The 19,240-nt window shown below is 40.2% G+C and overlaps 2 protein-coding genes across 2 annotated transcripts; one reads left to right on the forward strand and one right to left on the reverse strand.

Moving 5' to 3' along the window:
* Positions 1 to 152: 152 nt before the first annotated feature.
* hmmr (hyaluronan-mediated motility receptor (RHAMM)) lies at positions 153 to 13,755 on the forward strand. Its single transcript, XM_061686220.1, has 19 exons — positions 153 to 307; positions 1,978 to 2,076; positions 2,174 to 2,244; positions 2,353 to 2,415; positions 2,865 to 3,053; positions 3,207 to 3,293; positions 4,227 to 4,338; positions 4,427 to 4,492; positions 5,418 to 5,491; positions 5,561 to 5,631; positions 5,712 to 6,079; positions 6,159 to 6,307; positions 6,469 to 6,683; positions 9,653 to 9,799; positions 9,910 to 10,635; positions 10,714 to 10,786; positions 11,083 to 11,259; positions 13,171 to 13,333; positions 13,434 to 13,755. The coding sequence occupies exons 1-19, from the start codon at positions 262 to 264 to the stop codon at positions 13,460 to 13,462; spliced, it is 2,925 nt and encodes a 974-aa protein (XP_061542204.1). The 5' UTR covers positions 153 to 261; the 3' UTR covers positions 13,463 to 13,755.
* On the reverse strand, positions 13,402 to 18,403 carry LOC133407894 (insulin-like). The gene is given in 4 exon segments (XM_061686222.1): positions 13,402 to 14,201; positions 14,203 to 14,261; positions 15,360 to 15,560; positions 18,098 to 18,403. Coding segments are annotated over 3 exon segments (336 nt in total). The 5' UTR covers positions 15,550 to 15,560; positions 18,098 to 18,403; the 3' UTR covers positions 13,402 to 14,114.
* Between the last annotated feature and the right edge of the window lie 837 nt (positions 18,404 to 19,240).

Consider the following 19,240-nt stretch of genomic DNA (forward strand, 5'->3'; position numbering starts at 1 on the left):
GTAGTTTGCGTGACGTCCACAGACACTCGACAGTCATTGGTCACATACCCGGAAATGCGAAATACCACTATACGTAGTTTGTGTTGCGTCCACAGACACTCGACAGTCATTGGTCACATACCCGGAAATGCGTACATGACGTACATTTGAAATTTCAGCGCTGAAACGTCTGTGGCTGTAACTAACGTCGTGATTTACGCTACAGGCTGCAGCATTTTCTAAACCACTGGCGGAAAAAAAATCTAACTCCTTGGATTCGAAATGTCTTTCTCAAGAGCCCCTTTGAAAAGGTTCAACGAAGCTGTTGGTAAGTAAAACGAGCAGCGCGTTTCAAATGCGGTCAAAGCTACGTCTGTCCTCCCACCACCCGATACGGATTTACCAGGTACTATACGAGTTGACACAACATTATGGTCATTTCAAATTTGGAATGACCTAACTCAAAAGCGGTACTAAACCATATAAATCATTAATAGTAGGGATGGATGTACTACGTGCTACCTGTGTTAGCTGTTATGCTAACTATCCTATAACATTATTTTTTTTAATTGCAATTGCATAAAATACAAAGACTATGACTTTTGTCACTTTGAAATATAAGTAGGGTCGGGAACATTTAAAACAATTGTAAAAGAAAATTGGTTAGGGCTGTTCGCATAGCATATATTTTTCAGTTATACAAGAATAAGTCAGGGCTTTCGAGAAAGAAACAAAATCAATGCAAAAAGAGGGCAATGTGGGTTTCACTTTTAAAACTTTGCATTTATGTTTTTTTTTAGCGAGAAAGAGAATTTTATTTACCAAATATTCATTATTTGTATTGCACATAATGAGACCAAAGGAAATGTTTTCAAGAGAAAAATGTCGAGATGTCTCGACCTCATGCAGCTGCTGTGCCAGCCCTGACTGAAAATGTCTTTGTTGGAAAACCTTCGGATATGGGACATGAGTGGATAAGAAATGCTATTTATAAAAAAACAAAAAAAAAAAAACAAAAACAAAAAAATAAGAGTTCTAATTACCTTGTTTGGAATCTTGACACCACTAAAATTATGGGTTCCAACCAAAAGAAGCAGAAGACGGGACTATTCTAGAACAAACTTGGCTGTTGTGTAATTAAAAAAATAAAAACACTGATATTAATACTCATATGTATTCTGTATTTGTATGTCATTTTCTGACATGAGCAACCGGATTGCGTTGGTTTCAAAACCATCTAAAACACTGTTTCTGCTATAAAAGCAAATGTTTAAACAAATACAAGGAAAATGAATGTATGTACGTCATATTAAAAAAGCTTATTTAAAACGCATTTTGTTATGTTTGATAAAGGGAGGATGGGCGGCATGTTAGCACATCCGCCTCACAGTTCAGAGGTTGTCTGTTTGAACCCGGTTCCAGCTGCCTTCCTGTGCGGAGTTTGCATGTTCTCCTTTGTTTGCTTGGTCTTCTCCGTGTACTCTGGCATCCTCCCACATTACAAAATCATGCATGTTAGGTTAATGAAGGATTCTGCATTGCCCATAGGTGTGAATGTGAGTTAGAATGGTTGCTTTTTGTGCCCTGCAATTAGCTGGTTAACAGTCCAGGGTCTATCCTGCCTCTCGCCCGAAGTCAGCCAGGTTAGGCTCCAGCTCACCTGTGACCCAAATGAGCATAAGTGGTATTGAAAATGGATCTCCAGTAAGTTGGTAATCGAGAGGGAGGGGCAAGAGAACATTTTTAGGAGGTACTCAAGAGCTATTATTTATTTCAAATATTTCTGAATCACTTTTACTACGGTTCCTTTTACCGGTACATGTTGTCTAAAGACAACTCTAGTTTATACAGCAAGTGCATATTTCTGTATTTTGTGCATAGATTTAAAACTTCATGGGGTGACAGAGCATTCCTTTCAAATCTGGAATTACTTGTATACAAAAAGCACAATAACACTTAAGTGCTATGGTTTATGAAAATCTACTTTATCCATAAAAGGTTGCACCCCTGCACCAGGCATCTACGACATCAAACCTGGAGAACTGAAGGGAGCTGCGTCCTTTGATAAATCGGATCGGTTCAAAGATGCTAAAGCGGGTTGGTAACATCTTACTGCATTGATAGACACAAACCTGCACTGAACTAATGAAATGGTGGTGTAACATAGTTGTTTTCATCAACGGTGTGTGTTCAGTACCCCCATCATCACCGTCACGAATTACACTGATGTCTCCAGTCAGAAGAACAATATCATTTGATGGACTGGTAAGTTACAGTTTACAGTAGAATATACATTTATATAAAGTACTGTATAATATATAGATACATTTTTGGTCCATATCATTATCTCATCATTTTAAATGTATCTTACAGGTTGAGGGGTCAAGTACAAAAAATACCTTGGAAATGAAACAACGACGACTATTGGAGAAAGAGGTGCACTTTATTCAAACAATATTTGGACAACGAATAGCTACCATGAGCCAGAATTACTGCAATGTAATGAACAATAATAGAAAAAGAAGGCTATTCTTCAACTTTCAGTAGCTGAGCTTTATTCTCACGTGTAGTTAGGTGTTTTGGTTTTGGTTTTTTATTTAGCACAATTTAAAAACAGTGCAAGGAGGGAATCAAGCTGAGAGGGCTTGTACAGGGTTCCATTCCCTTCGGAAAATCAAAGAAAATATACTGTCAACAAAAACAACATGTAAAGAACACAAGGATATAGAATAGGAATTTCATGACAATGAGAGAGGGGAAAATAAGTAAAACAACTAATGTGAAGACTCAGGACAAGATTAAATGTATTTTCAAAAATTCTTCAAAGGTGGTGTAAGGTGATATTGATCTCATCGATAGATCCGATATTGATTTCATCCTTGCAGATCCGCTCACTGGTCCAGCAGCGTGGGGAGCAGGATCGACGGCTGCTCTCCCTTGAGGAGGACCTAAAAAAGGTGGAGGCCAAGCTGTTGGCAGCAGTCAGGGAAAAGACCGGCCTGACTGCCAGCATCACCACCCTTGAAAGACAGAAAGCTGAACTAAAGAAAGTTAATGAGTTCTTAAAAAACAAGGTTTGTTCAGCCTAGATTGCGGTGTGAATTTAAAACTATTCTTGAAATTGTCACATTTTTTTAGGATAGGTTTTCGAGCTTATATGTGCTGCTTATGTGGGAGAGTGTTAGTGAGTACGTTTTGAGAGTGTTAGTGAGTACGTTTTCTCCTAGGTTTCAGCTGATCTAACAAAAAAGAGGATCAATTCACTTACAATGGAGTTAATGGAAGCCAGGAACAAATTGGACAGCAAAAATAAGGTGTGAATTTGGTATACCCACTCCTCTCATTACAACAGTTTTCATTACCATTCTTTATTGCCTTAAAGGTTCCCCTTCCATCACTTTAAAATTTTATTTTTATCGTCTTTGATGTCGTTTGTAAGATGATTTGGGTTGAAACTGCCCGAAATGTCCTTTTTTGTCCCGTTCGGCTGTCAGGTCAAGCAGAATGGAGGATCTGTATCCCTTTTATGCCGGAACAGTTTTACTGTGTCACAGTGGAGTTTTTAAGATGCCACTGTGGTTTCTTAGTATTATAATGGATATTTATTGAGAATCGATCAGTCGAACAGAACAAAGTTTCTAGAGGGGAGTGAGAAAAGAAGACAAAAGACAAAGCATTAACTGTAAATAAGATGAGAAAAGTAAATCCTTACAGTATATATCTAGAACAATGAAACATTACATATGAATGTTGTATGGGGCAGTAGTGATACACCCTGTGAGGGAAGGAAAGAACAAGATGGGACAGGACAAGGACAGGAGAAGCATGCAGGACAAGGGTCGTGTACAACTGAAGTGTGGTGGGAGTGACTATGTAAATTATAAAAGTCTATAGGACGAGAGAGTGAGTGAGGGTCCACATTCATATCTAATGATACCCAAGCAGTTATTTGTTGCAATAAGTAAGTAGCCCCACACTCAGCGAAAAAATCTCAGGGGTGTGTGCCTGCGGACACGTGCAAGTGAAGTGACACCATTTTGCATGCACAATGACTGACAGAAGTGTCCTGTAATTGCTGTGCCTGCACCGCGATGGCTGAGGGCCCAGGAGTCCACTGAGAGCAGAGAGAAGATTTTGATGGAAGGGAACCTTTAAAGGCAGCAAACTGTTTCATAAGATATTCGTAGCTAATGAATATAGTTTCATTTTTCAGCCAAATTTTCAGATCTCTTCATTTCTGAGTGCAGGAGCTAAGTGTTCTTGAGGTCAGCATCACCGGTCACCTCGAGGTGTTAGAAATGGATCTCAGAGCTACCAAGGATACTGTCAAAGCCTTAACAGACAGAAATAATGACTTGGGTATGGACAAACAGCAACAAGATCACATAACCATGTTTTCCTCAAATGTTAGGTATGTTCATTTTTGTGTTATTTTTGTATTTTACAGAGGAGCTCAATCAAGTGATGAATACCCAAAATGAGGAGTTGGAACAACAGAATGACAGGTTACATGGTGAGTTGATCCCTAGTGTAGGCTCTACGCTAGATAACCTTTTGAAGCCTACATACTAGGAATGTAAGAATATCTAAATCTCAGTTCAGTTTTATGACCATATTAATCTCACCTTCCGATAATTTTTGCGATATCATGGGGAAGCTCACGGTATTGCAGGAAGGTGGGACGAAGAGGCGCCCGCAGCAGAACTAAAAGCTCTCTTTTTCTTGCTGGCCGAGCCCTTGATAGGGTTTAGTGGTTACTGGTTTCTTTGGGTTTGGGTTTTGGGTTGCGCCGTGCTCCAGATAGAAGTTCATAGATAAGTAGGTAGGTAGGAAGACAGATAGACTGACTGGTTGATTTAAGGAAATTTTAAACAATTGCTTAGTTGCATGAGGAAAGATGTTCATCCTGATTTTTTTATTTTAAAGCCTCATTTTATATACTTGTCGATTTTTGTAATATTTCAAATTCTTCTCTGTGGTGTGTCAAATTCAGAAGACATTTGTTGTGCTTTACAGGTACTTTAACATAATGAGATGGGTACTGTATCAAATTTGTATAATTATAATTTAGCTGGGAAAGGCTCCAGCACTCCCGCGACTCTCGTGAGGATAAGCGGCTCAGAAAATGGATGGATGGACGGATAATTTTTTACTATAACAAAGATAATAATACTCTACTATTTTTACTCAGATGTAATTGCACTGTAATAACTGAAAAGTATTTTTAATACGTTGGTTACTTTGCATTACATTTATATCTATTCATGCAGTACATGCATGCAGTATATTGTTAAATAAGTGCCTTTAAAAAAAAAAAAAAAAAAAAAAAACTGAGCATTCCCTTATTGTACAAGCATTTTTGATCGAGCAATTGGATCACATTTGATTGAACAGACCTTTCCCTTTTGCCTTCCTTGCAATATTGTATTATTTTCCAGCTGAGCTAGTGGAGCTAAAAGCGGAGATCAAGGTTGTACAGGGATATCTGGATACATCCAATGATCAGATTCAGGTCAGCATAAAACTGAAAATTTGCACGTTGATCCATTCTAGGCATTATTTAACAGATTTGTTTTTGTAGGATCTCCGCTTAAAGCTTAAAGAGACAACACAACAGGGCATTGTCTCTAACTCCAAGCTGCAGAACCTGAAGTAAGTAAAATTGTACTAGTTCCCTGATAGGGTGTCAAAGGAAAAGATCACAGCTGCTTTATCTGTTGCGTGTTCTGCAGACACCTAGCGCAGGAACTAGAGCAGAGCAACACCAAGCTTGAAAGCACTGAAGTTGCTCTGAGGCAAAAAGAGGAGGAAGTGCTGAAATATCAGCATGAGATGCAGGCCTCACAGGAGGCTTTATCAGAAGCGAAGAGGAAGTTGAAGAGCCAAGAGTTGGAGCTTGAGGCATCCCAAAAATCAGTGAGTGTTTTGGAGACACAAGTTAAGTTCATCAACGGAGAAGTCCAGGACTCTCGAGGAAAGGTTGGTCAGCAGGAGGCTGAGCTGGCTCTGCTACGGGAGGCGCTCCAGACTATGGAGAGAAAGATGGATGAAAGAGTGGCACATCTTGAACAAATGTGTCTTTTTTCGGCAGAAGAGAAAAGTATGCTCCCCAACCAATATCAGAAAAAACAAGAACAACAAAATAGAATTTTGAAATTTTCTATTTTGTTTGTTTTTAGACAAAATTCAAGAGGATGGCTTCAGAAGAGTGGAGGAGTTAACCACAGAGCTCAAACTGCTGAAGGACACTAACAGAGATGAGAGAGAGACACAGATTCAGCTCCAGCATGAGCATGCTTCTTTCATTGAGGAACTGGAGAAAGAAAGGGTCATTATTTTTATTTATTATTATTATTTTTTTAAATATATATATAAACTTTCTTTCCTGCATGGCATTTCCTATCCCTTTTTAAATCACTCCGATGTATTAGTGATGTGTCGAATGTCTTTCCTGAAGCTCATCGTTCTTTGCCTATTTTAACTCCACAGGCTCTGGTAAACTCTTTGACTGTACTGCTGGAACGAGAGAGGCAGGAGTCAGAGGAGTGCCAAAGTAAACTGTATGAGGAGATGGAGGAGGTGCTGGGAGAGCTGGCTCTCATGGAGGAACAGGAGCAAAGACGAGGTGAAGCGAGGGAGCAGAGTCAAGAGAAAATTAATGCGTTGGAAAGACAACTGAGTGAAACGAGGGAACTTTTTGAGCGGTGAGTTACCTAAACTCTAAACTCACAGTCAATGGAACTACAGGCGTACCTTGACTTATGAGTCAGTGCACCAACTTACCAGTGTTCCAGTTACAAGCCGTCATTGGGTTGATTTTCCCCCCGCAACTCCCACCCCACCCCTGCTTGGGGCAAAATTTGAAGTAGAGGCCAACTTCAAATATGCCACCACTGGCTAACGGCACCGAACGTCTCAAAATTTGCCTGGCATCCAATATTTTGAGGTACAAACAAATTGAGTTACGAGCTCAGTCACAAACCAAAATAAACCCGTAAGTCAATGTACCCTTGTACTACCCTAAAAATGAATTGTATGATTTTCGTTTAGTCAAATCACTTTCCCAAAATATTTTATCTCATCCTTATTTTTTCTTTTTGCAGTATAGTCACAAACATTAGCGCACTCCTCACATTTTGCAAGTATGAGACAGTGTCAGAATGATAACACTAGGTTTAACATACCTGCTCCCCTTTCAGACGTGATAATGCTTTTATAGGCACTCAAAGATACTTTACAATTGCACACATTTATTCACTCCACAGTCACAACTGGTGGTGGTAAGTTAGTTATTAAGTTGTGTAGCCATAGTTGCCCTGGAGCAGTCTGACGGAAGCATGATAACCTATAACACTAACAAGTCACATGACACTGGTGCAGGGAGGGAGAATGGTGAAGTGAGCCCAATTCTGACATTTTCATTTGGAGGTTTATTCACTTTTTTGCTAGCATTTGAGACATGAATGGTTGTGTGCGGAGTTATTTTAAGGGGACAGTGCATTTACACTGTTATACAAGCTCTACACTGACAACTTTACATTGTATAAAAGTATAATTTCTTCATTCATGTCCCATGAAAAGATGTACTGTGTGTATAAAATGTGAGGGCGTACTCACTTTTTTGTGATTAAAGTCAAAATCACCCACTTCACATGCAGCGTGCCCTTTGTCTCCCTCTCAATTCTAATGCATAATTTTAGTAAACTACATTTTTCAACTCAACATGGGTTTGAATTCCAGGAATGCAGGATATTTGACATTTGCCAGCACCGACACCGCAGCTTCCAGCTAAGCAGCACATATGTTACGCAGGATAAATAACATTATTAGTGTCCCACAGGCTGGCCCATCCTTTCTCTCCCCTTATCTCCTTAATGAAGACAAATGCTCAGGAAATATTCTTGACACCGTGTAGCTGTAGACACCGTGCACAAAACTAATCAGGAACAGAATGTGTATTTTCATCAATGATGGAATTACTATTGTTTATCAAAGTATCAGTACCTATTCTTAGTTACTGGAACATTTAAAGATCACCTGTTCATTAACATCGAACAAATCCTTTAGTTGGTTTGTACTTAAATTAATTGTTTATTGTTAACAGGGCACTGAAATATTAACTCGTTCAGAATTGTAAACCCCGAAAATTAGAAGCCTATAGTACACTAAAATACTTTTTTTTGTTTTGTTTTGTTTTTTTAAGTTTTGTAAGTTTACGAAAGTGTTTTTTTATTAGATTTTTTTTATTAAAAAGAATACACAAGCTCATTGCATTTTCTAAATAATTATTAAAAATAATAATTCCCCCCAAAACATTAAATTATTCAGTGTAACAAATGCAAAAAGGCTCATAACAGAATGGTCGGTGTATTGATGAGTGAACAATGAGACTTAAAGACCCAGTAAAGTATTTTTTTCTTTTTCTTTCTAAATACATTAAACATGTTTGAAGATACATGGTGAAAATGTGTAAAGACTGAGAACAATTTAGTTCTGAATTCCTGCAATATTGCATTACTCTTTTTCACTTTCTAAATTGACCGGATCTTTGGGGCGCGGCTAAAACGAGGCCAGGTAACGCAAGCAGGCGTCAGGCGAAAGTCGTCCCTCCCCCACTATATAAGTATCGAGTGCCCTTATTCTATCCAGTGGCTATTTTGTGCAATGGCCACTTCCTTATTGGTAATAACTTGGGACATTTCTACCACTACAGTGTGCAGTTAGCCATCAAGCGATGCCTACAACTTGAAAAAACTGAAGGGTTATGTGTTTTGTGTTATTTGGGCCACAGAGTCGCTGCCATGTGCCCCCCATGTGTTGTGCGTAGCGAGACAGTGGTGATCCGGACGGGTATGCCGCCTCGCTGCCAGCTCGCCAGTGGCTAGTTGGTAGCCACTTGCAGTCCGCTTCACCGGCGTTGGGGTGCTCAAACTGGTCACTGCCGCGCCCATGTGGGCCCTCCCAATGGAGGCACTTCAGGGAAAGATAACTGTTTATTATGTCCACTAGCTCCCAAGCTAACTGGCTAGCAAGCGAACGAGCCTGCAAGCACGCCAGTATGGCGTCGGCTTGTCCAAGAAGTCGCCACCTCACTTTTTGTTTCGTGTGTGCGTCCACATAACAGCGACACATCAGGGAAAGTTAACTGACACGGCGACACTCCTTTGTGGTTTTGTGAGCCACACACACTGGCTGTATGAGCCGTAAAGAGCCACAGGCAATGTATGTGATTGACAGCTGCAGGTTCCACGGAGCGCACTCTACAAACACACCCACCGAGTCCTGCAGCTGGAGGGTGGCCTCTATTTTTTTATGATTTTGCAACCTTATATATTTACAGATTAATTTTGTTTTTTGTTTTTTTCCCCCCATTCAAATTTAATACATTTGTTAACACTTTTCTCTGTTGTGTTTCAAATTTACAATAATTTTTTTGGGTCAGTTTACTGTGACTTCAACTTATCAAAGCTTGTTCTTTTTAGTCAGAGCAGTGACGTGTTATTGTTGAAAGCGGAGCATTCTACGGCCAGGCGAGAACGCCAGGAAGCGCACGCAAGCTCACTGAACAAAATGGGAGCGATGTCTATCGACCTGGAAGGGTTGGTTGTCAAATGTGTTGTTGTGCGTTACATTGCAGTTCTCTGAGCGTTTTCGATTCTGTCATCTGGTTAAGCACCAAACAGGCTCTGAGGGAAGCCGATAAGAGCAGGACAAAAATGGAAGAGGAGATGAACGGAATGACCCAGCAGCTGGAGGAGGAGATGGACGAAGTGATTCAACAAAAAGATGAGGAGCACCGAATGAGACGGGAGAATGCAGGGTTTGCTCCTTCCTAGTATTAGTCTTTTTAAAAAAAAAAAAAAAAAGTCCTAGTTTCCTTTTTGGTGTATTTATAAAAAAAAAAAAGTTTAATCTCTTATCTTGATTTAGAGTTTTGCAGGAGGTGCAGGCTCGCCTTGCTCAAAAAGTTCAGGAGATACAGGCTCTGGAGGCCAGCCATGCTGTGAGAATCTGTCAGTTAGAGCAGGAGCGACTGCGCCAGACAAAAGACAAGGAAGATGCACTGAGCAAAGTAGAAGAGCAGAAAGGGCATGAAGTTGCTGAGCTTCACCATCAGGAACAAATGGCTCAGAAACAGCTGGAGGAAGTCTGCCAGGAAAAGGTGAACATAATGGAACAAATGCTACACGAAAAAGAGGAGAAAATTAAATATCAAGCAGCGCTTGAGGCAGAAAGGGCAGCACTGGAGGCTGAAACGAAAGACCACCAACAGCTCAGGTCAGAGGTTCTCAGACTACAGACTGAGCTTAATAGCTTGCGTGAGGAAAGAAGTCGACTCGTGTCTCAAATTGAACTGTCAGACCAATCAGAGCAGGGACTTCAGCATCGAGTGGAGGTGGCAGATAGAGAGAAGACGGGGCTTCAAGCTCGCTTGGATGAAGTTCAGCTCGAATGTATAAACCTTCAAACACACACAGACCTCACAGAGGAGAAGGTAGAGGGTCTGCTGTACAAAATGGAACAACAACAACATGAGCGACACGCTCTACAGCACCAGGTGAAGGCGCTGACTCAGGAGAAGGTCACACTGCAGTGGGAGATGGACGAGCAGGGGCAGAAACTCCAGAACCAAATAATGGAAGCACAGGAGAAGAGGTAAGCAACTTTTATTTTAATGAATGCATGAATTTAATTACACATTGCAACAAAAAAAAAAAATCCTTTCTTTCGTAGCTCCTCAAGCTCCGAAACAGAACACTGGAGGACAAAGTATGAGGAGCTGTTTGCTAAGGTCAAACCCTTTGAGGTTAGTCTTTTCCAAACCAGTTAAACCAAACAAGCCTTTCTGTGTAGATACACAACCAACATATTGTAGCTGGTAGGAAGGGGTCTAGAGCTTTAATGCCTACACATTTATTAATATGATAAAATTATTTAGTGTTGTGAAGTGTAGGTGGCTGGTTGCATTGAGTTATTGAGTACATTTCTGGATAACCACACAGTGGAGAATTAGTAGCTATAAAAGATGCTAATACTTGCCCAAATTATGAGACTTTATTTCATCATACCGCTTTTAATATTCTTATTTTGTGGCACCTCCAGGAGCAGTTGAATTACTTTGCTGCTGAGCGAAATGCACTCATCAATGAAAATGGAGCAAACCAGGAGGAGCTAACCAAGCTGTCAGATGCTTACGCTCATCTGCTGGGTCACCAGAACCAGAAGCAGAAGATTAAACATGTAATGAAGCTGAAAGATGAGAATTTTGACCTGAAACAGGTAATATAACTGGGCAGCAGCCTTCCAACACATCACTTGGACTGTGGTGAGCTTAATGTGTTTTCTAATCAAGGACAACAAGTATTGCCCCCCTTCTCAAATTCTTATTTTTGCATAGTTTCTCCACTTTGTTTAAGATCATCAAACAAATGTAAATAGATAAAAATAACCCAAGTGGCCTTAAAATGCTGCTTTTAAATAATTTCATTTATTAAGGAAAAATAAACTACATATATACTACAATGGCTCTCCCTGTGGTTTGCTGGAAGCTTTAGAAATCTTCCAGACTAATACACGTCAATTACTTCTCGACTGTTCTGGAATTTCTTTGGATCATTTCATTTTGTTGTAGCTTCTTTACATCTTCTGTCCGACTTGATTTTTGTCGGGGACAGATTCTTTTCTTAAGCGATTTCTTGATTAAACAGGTCTGGGGGGAATCATGGCTTGGACGGGATCAATGAAAATTAACAAAAAGTCATGATTAGCCGCAATTAATTCATGAATTAACAAGGGGGATATATCTAACCTAATATAATGATCCAGCCTGTCTGTGATTATCAGGCAGAGTTCCACCATAGAGCGTGAACCATTCTATCGAACATTCCCAATTTAGGCACTGCAAGTAAAAGACCTACCCAACAATTTCGGTAAATGTCAGGCTCATACTGCATTAGCAGCTCTGAGACATAAACAGGAGCGTGACCGTTTAGTGCTTTAAAAACGATCAGAAGTATATTCACATCAGTTCTAATTCTGTCAGGTAGCCAGGGAAGGGCAGAAAGAGCTGGTGTGAACATGTCGTTAGTAGAGGGTTGAAGTCTAGCGGCAGCATTTTGAATGTACTGTGCATGATGGTGCAATGCCGTAATCTAACCAAAATGAAATAAAAGTAAGGGTGACCTTTTTTAGGCAAGGCAAAAGACTTGATTTTAGTACGCTGCCTGAGTTGTCAAGCAGGACTGAATGGCTTTGACCACCTCAAAAGGGAACAGTCGTTTGGCATTAGCCAGGACTAAGTGATGATATAGATGTCAGACAGTGCTACTAGTCATAATGAAATTTTGACAAAATAACTGAAGCAAGCATTAAAGAATCCTTATTCCATGCACTGCCACTTCCACGCATACCTGTCCAGCTTGCTACAGATGCGGGTCCTCACAATGGAGACACTCCAGGGAAAGAAGTTTATTTTGTGCGCTAGCTCACAGGCTAATGAGCCAGCAAGCTCGCTAGTAGGGCAATAAGTCTCCCCCTCACTTGGTTTTTGTATTGTGTGTGCGTCCGCATAACAGTGACACCTCAGGGGAAGTTAACTGCTTACTAGACAGAGCAACAGTCAGCTTGTGACTGTGTGGGCCACACAGAGCCACAGATGTACTGAATTGACAGCTGAAGGTTCCGCGAGGCACATTCCTACAGCTGGAGGGATGCTATAAAACAATGCTATAAAACACTTTTCATAAGATCATTACATATCAAGGTTATAGATTATTATGCAATCAGACAAATGTATGAATGATTATATGTATTTGAGGCATCTAGGCTGCGAAATTGATTAGATGGTCATTAATTATGTGCTAAAGCAGTTGAGGCATTTATCGCACAACTTGGCTGTTACCAAAGGTACTGCTGCTTCAGTCTCGACTAGTTGAACATGATCAATGATGATAGAAGATGATAGAAAAAATATATAATTAATAATTTGCACCATAGTTGAGCAAGGAACTAGCAAATGCATGTCCCTAATGGTATACATGTTAATGTAGTTAATGCTCAATGAGTGTAAGTGTACTGGAAATGATCTTTTGAACACATTGGAAACCTTGAGAATTTGATGTTTGTACAATGGCTTGTACTCTATGTCCAATCCTTTGAGTTTTCTCTGTGTGTGTGTCTGTGTTTTTGTAGGAGGTACTGAAGCTTCGCTCCCAGTTGAGCCGTCAGAAGAGTGATCTGAATTACCTCAAGTCAAAGCTCCCCGGTGATTCTCAGCGCAGGTTTGATCCCAGTAAAGCGTTCCAACACAATAAGGAGAACAGGCAGAATGAGACTGCAACACCTTTGAAAGAAGGTGAGCAGCCAATGGCTTGTCTTCGGTTTTCACAAAGATTCAATGATAAAATGTGGAAACGGATAAATGATTGATTTTTGTTGGAATCTTTCTTTTGTAGACAATCACACAGTGAAGACATCCTACTAGTAGAGAACAGCAATGGCTGAGCTTCTTGGGTGTTGATTATTGTGAATAAGAACATGTTTTTTTTTGTAAATCTTTATTTTTCCAATAATTGACGAGTCTCATAATAATTTTTAGCATTTGTGTTTTTATTGCCTTTGGGACAAGAAAATTCAGATTAGTCTTAGATTTCTTACAAAAGACATTTTTAGAAAGTGGGTATAAGAAATGTTTTACAAGTTGTTCCTCTACTTTTGTCCAAGCCATTTAAAAAAAAAAAAAAAAGAAGCCTGTTTTACTGTCAGTATCGGTAGGCAGAGCTAGTTTAGTCTGGTGTATTTTGGGGAAATATTTATATCTTGTAAATAAAGCAAATAAAAATGAATGAAGTAAACAAATATTTAGAAGTGTGGCTGAATTAATTTTTAAATCCCACTGGCCGTTACTGTTGCTAGCCAGCAGAGAGCACTCTAGGATTGCAGTTATATATGGAAATGACGATCGAAACCTATGGTTTAGCAACATAATATCCTAACCAAGTCAAATTTTTTGAGAGGAGCCTTTGGTTATGGGCCATGAAGCTTTATTCCGTGTCGTTCAAACACAGCCAGTAAATCACCAAACATACACTTCAAGACCTTTTTTCACAGGTGGTTCTGGATGTGGAGTTAGCGAGTCAGTCGCAGTAGCCTTCCAGGTGGTAAATGCTGCATGGCTTATGACAGCACTGCTCCACGATGCCTCTCTTCACCTTGGAATCATCGCTTTCCAGAAAACCTCCTCCACAGCTGCTGTTCTTGTCTGGCGCTTTTAGACAGGAACCCTTAGAGATGAACAAAGTTTCCAAAGCCGGGTTATGTCTGCCTGCTGTGTGAACCTCAAAGTTCTTATTCGAGCATCTAGACTCATCACACTTTAATGGAGCCTTAATGGCTAGGTAATCTGATAGCTTCAATCCATTTAGTCTTGTTAGGTCCTCCTTCAGGGGCGGGGGGCTATGGTGGAATGCCAGTAGGTTCAATCAAAGCTGTCATATCTAAACTTCAAAACAGTATTGTTTGTGGGCCGAACACTGCTTGTTTTGTGAGTAAGGTAATGACGATTTTCACTGGCCACTGCATTGGATTGAGACGAGACAAGGAGGCTTTGCACACTAATAATGATTAAAAGGGGGGGGGGCATTCTTTTAACTCAGCCTGTTGTCCCTTTGTTAGGTGACCTGTCCTAAATTGACAATATGCTAACGATCGACTACAGACCTTTTGTATAAAATCTCAGCCAGCCCCAACTATTTCCAGTAGCCAGCGTCTCTTCTACATGCTGTCAGTTTTTTTCAATGGGATCTGCTCGTCAACAAAAAGTTAGTTTCAGTGAACAAGAGGCACTACTGCCCTGTGTTGCTTTGCCTTTGTATCAGGCTTCTACTAAGTACCACAGTTTTTTTTTTTTTTGGGGGGTGTGGGGGGTTTCTTTTCCTTGCAGATAAGGAGAATCATTGTCAATGGATCTTTGCCCAAGTGCAGGGACAACCTTAGCATTACACACAACTGGGTGTGTACCCTGTATTACTCGCAATGTTCTTTTTTTTTTCTTCTCCGGTTTGTCTGAAAGTGAGTTTATGAAGAATCCAGTCATTTTGTGTAGCAATAGACTGAGCAGAAATAATCGAACTGACTGAGTTTGCCCTGATATTGGCTAGCAATGAGTAGAGAGTGTACCCCTCCTCTCACTTAAAGCCAATTGTGAATAGCTGCAGTTCACCTGCGACCCTAACAAGGACAATCTGTGGATGGTCTTTAGACTGGAGACACAAACCCTCCAAGAAGTTTTCTTCGTTCATCTCTAACCACCAAATATCAAAGGGAACAATCCACTCTGATTGGCTAGAATTGCACAAAAGGATGATTTTGCATGGCCTTACTGAGCAAGTTTTCCAGATCCCTCTTGTGAAGTCGTTTCGTACTGTGGAAAAAGCCCCTCTCTCCACATACGAAATACAGCGCATCCACCAAGTGGGAGCCACAGAGGTGCTGGGTAGGTACGCAGGTGATCCATGGAGTCCGAAACACCAGCAGAAACAGAATGGACAACACCCATGATGTCTTGGCCATAGAATGGAGACCTGACGAAGAAAGCACTACTTTTGATGAATTTTACACGATTATATATTTTTTTAATAGATAACCCTTGTGTTTCCACTTGACTTTTCAGCTATTAAAATACATTTAATCTGCAGTTCTCAGAACATTCTTAATGCACAAAATTTAATACAAACTCGTGTGAAAATTACCCACAAGATACAAGGTTCACATTTAATAACATCTGACCCAGATATACTGGAGTACCACGAATCTGAACATTGGTTATGGTCAGCACTTTGAAAAGCATTGTTTTATGCCGGCGGCACGGTGGTCGACTGGTTAGAGCGTCAGCCTCACAGTTCTGAGGACCGGTGTTCAATCCCCAGCCCCGCCTGTGTGGAGTTTGCATGTTCTCCCGTGCCTGCATGGGTTTTCTCCGGGCACTACGGTTTCCTCCCACATCCCAAAAACAGACTCTAAATTGCCCGTAGGTGTGAATGTGAGTGTGAATGGTTGTTTGTTTGTTTGTATGTGCCCTGCGATTGGCTGGCAACCAGTTCAGGGTGTTTGGCTGACAACCAGAAGTTCTGCCCGATGATAGCTGGGATTGGCTCCAGCACACCCGCGACCCTTGTGAGGAAAACCGGCTCAGAAAATGGATGGATGGATGTTTTATGCCTCACATCCTCTGCTACTTTAGATTAATAATATTGATTACACCCTGGCATATGCACACGTGGCCACGAGGTGGTGCTGAAGCACCTGCCATTTTGCCCTGGATGAAAAAAGGCACTTTTTCTGCAACCCATTTTTTCTTCAATCATCAATATTTGGAAAAAAATAAATAAAATAAAACCCTCTCTGCCATCATTTTCACCCACAGTGTTTAAATATCTGACAAGTATTTATTTGAGTCATTGGCAGAATTGTACAAATGCTATTTCCTCCACCTTTTGTAAGAATTTATTTCCAGCTGAAGAAAACATTGGACTGGATACATGGGGATAATTTGAGCCAGTCTGCAGAAAAACTGGTGGCAACGATTTTCCCTTCAACAATCATGTCTTCAATCCAGACACCAGCCGCCATGGTAATGGGAGAATGGCAAGTACAGGATTTTATTTTTTTTATTATTTTTTTTACTACTGACACACTGAGGGAGCAAATAATTCAATTCATAAAGAAAAATTCTGCTCCAACCTTAACAGTCTGGTAAAAAGCCTTATTTTTTAAAAGTAAAAATTCCAACTAAAATGTGTTCTCATCCTCAAGGTGTGGCTTTTCTTTGACCTTCTCATCTTAATGTTAATGTCAAAACATGATCCAGAAAATTTATAAAGATGACCGGATTATTTTGGTGCTCAAATAACGGTCTGTCTAATAGCCAGAGACCCAAATTCTGATCCACAATGCTGTGTCAGGCTCCTAACAGTTCTGTTGATAAAATAAGACCTGTTCCACATAAAACATCAGTTCCAATAGGCTACGACCTCCTCTCAGGCTCATTCTGACAATGTTTTTGGTCACTGAGCAGGTACAAGATGCTTAACATATCTTCTACCCTGGTATGAACCTTACAGATGGGTCAACCGGTTCAGGATTAGTAGTTCTTATCAGAGTCGAACTAAACAGTGAACTATATACATGGGAAAAGGGCAGGAGACACGAGACAATGGAGAGTAGAATCCACCACAAACCAATCTACATTTGGACCACTGTTCTTGATCTTGCTTTTGTTGTATTGTTTTACATTAACTGATTCTTATTTACGGCATATATCAGTTTCATTCTCAGTGTTTCCCTCTAAAGTTGCCTTTAAAGAAGTCATTCTTGGAATCCACGCTGACAAAATAAAATCTGGTTTACAGGAATCCTTCAGACTGAAAATTTTGAGATAATTGGTACATTATATAAAAATGAAAAGAAATATGTAATAATTTAGTCGTAGGTAAGCAAATATAAATGTACTTCCCAACATTTCTGATTGACATTAACTGTAATTGATCATGGTCTATAGTAAAAATCAGTAAATGTACTCTTGATAAATAGCGCTTTATCTTTTCCCAGTGAGCTTAACTCAATACTTGCAGCACCTATAATAAACTCCTGTGTTCCAATATGATAATTGTAGATTCGGTCAGTCTTTCTTCAAGGTCAACCCCTAATTTAGTGTTTTGTTAATCTTTCCATTGGTGCAGAATTTACATTAGTGTTATAAATTAAATCACATTTGGGATGACTATTCCAGGTTTGAAGTTCAGCTTCTGTTTCAAGGTGAAAACATATTTAGCAGTCATTTAACAGAGCCTTTGTTAGCGGTCTTATATTATTGGCTTCAAAATAAATCATTTTAACAGTAATCTTTAACAATGCACCAGCACCACGCATTACGACATTGGCAATGAGCTCTATCTGGCCCGCCACTCCTCTATCCCTGCTGGCTGTATGCCAGGCTCTTGGCACAGTGGAGCGGCTGAATAATAGATCTGCCTGTGCTGCTCATTACTTTCATCCTGATTATTATACATGTACATTTTCAAAGTTGAAATCTTGAGGGAATACAAAGAAACACGCTTACCTTTGTTTGAGGCCTCAGTGCAGCGGATCAGCAAGTTGCAGATGAAAGGGGAGCAGACCTACTGGGTTATACAGGTACAGAGAACATCTCCACTTGGCTACATTTCCAAGACACAGTATCTCCTCACATGCACTTGTCCTTTGTCAGCTTTGGTGTGACACTGGTCCTTTTATTAACACCTTGACCTGTAGGTATGCTGATCTGCTCTTGAGTAGCACTAAGTCATTTACTCTTTATGGCCATACAGCAGAGTTCAGATAAAGTTGAAGACATCAGAGAGTGAGACCCTAGTTAGCCCCCCCCTGCTGAGTGATGGCCTGAATGACAGAGTTCACTGGGCCACAGACAAACACCATATGTCATGTTCTGATCACGTTGGGTAGTAGATTAAAGGATTTCCTGGCTGGGTAGTGACCACTAATGGTAAAGATAGTTGTGCTCAAGAAAAAACACAATGATAATGAGGTTCAACATCTACGTACATACATACATACATACACACACACATGCATACACACACACATACACACATATACAGTACATGCATACATAGATGTACGCATGGTGGCATGCATACATACATACATAGCCTATATAAACTGCATGCATGCATACATACGTGCAAACTATTAAAAAAAAATAAAAAAACATTTTTTGACAGTTTTTCTTCAAAGTCAGAAGGTTACATAAAGTAAAATGACTATGACTTTAAATCATTTTCAAAAACCCAGATAATGATGTCATGTCTTTGGAACCTTCTGATAAGTTTATTGACAACATTTGAGTTAGTTACAGACAGCCTGTGGTTGTATTTGAAGGCACACCTGAAAGACACTGCTTCTTTGTGTAACATCATGGGAAAGTCAAAATAAATCGGCAGAACAGGATTCAGGAACAGAATTGTGGGCTTGCACAAGTCTGGTTCATCCTTGGGTGCAATTTGCAAATGCCTGAAGGTGCTGCGTTCATCAGTTCAAGCAATTATAGGCAAGTATAACACCATGGGAATGTTCAGCCATCATACCGCTCAAGAAAGAGACGGGTTCTGTGTCCCAGAGATGAACATGTTTTGGTCCGAAATCTGCATGTAAATCCAAGAACAAAAGCAAAAGACCTTGTGAGGATGCTGGCCAAAGCTGGTGT

The sequence above is a fragment of the Phycodurus eques genome, chromosome 9, assembly GCF_024500275.1.
Source record: "Phycodurus eques isolate BA_2022a chromosome 9, UOR_Pequ_1.1, whole genome shotgun sequence".
NCBI classification, from domain to species: Eukaryota; Metazoa; Chordata; class Actinopteri; order Syngnathiformes; family Syngnathidae; genus Phycodurus; species Phycodurus eques.

Bases quoted from the DNA above. Each gene is read 5' to 3' on its own strand.
- hmmr (XM_061686220.1), top strand. From the start codon at position 262: ATGTCTTTCTCAAGAGCCCCTTTGAAAAGGTTCAACGAAGCTGTTG. The intron at 2,245-2,352 runs GTAAGTTACAGT...TGTATCTTACAG, and splicing joins CAATATCATTTGATGGACTG to GTTGAGGGGTCAAGTACAAA. The intron at 13,334-13,433 runs GTGAGCAGCCAA...TTTCTTTTGTAG, and splicing joins TGCAACACCTTTGAAAGAAG to ACAATCACACAGTGAAGACA.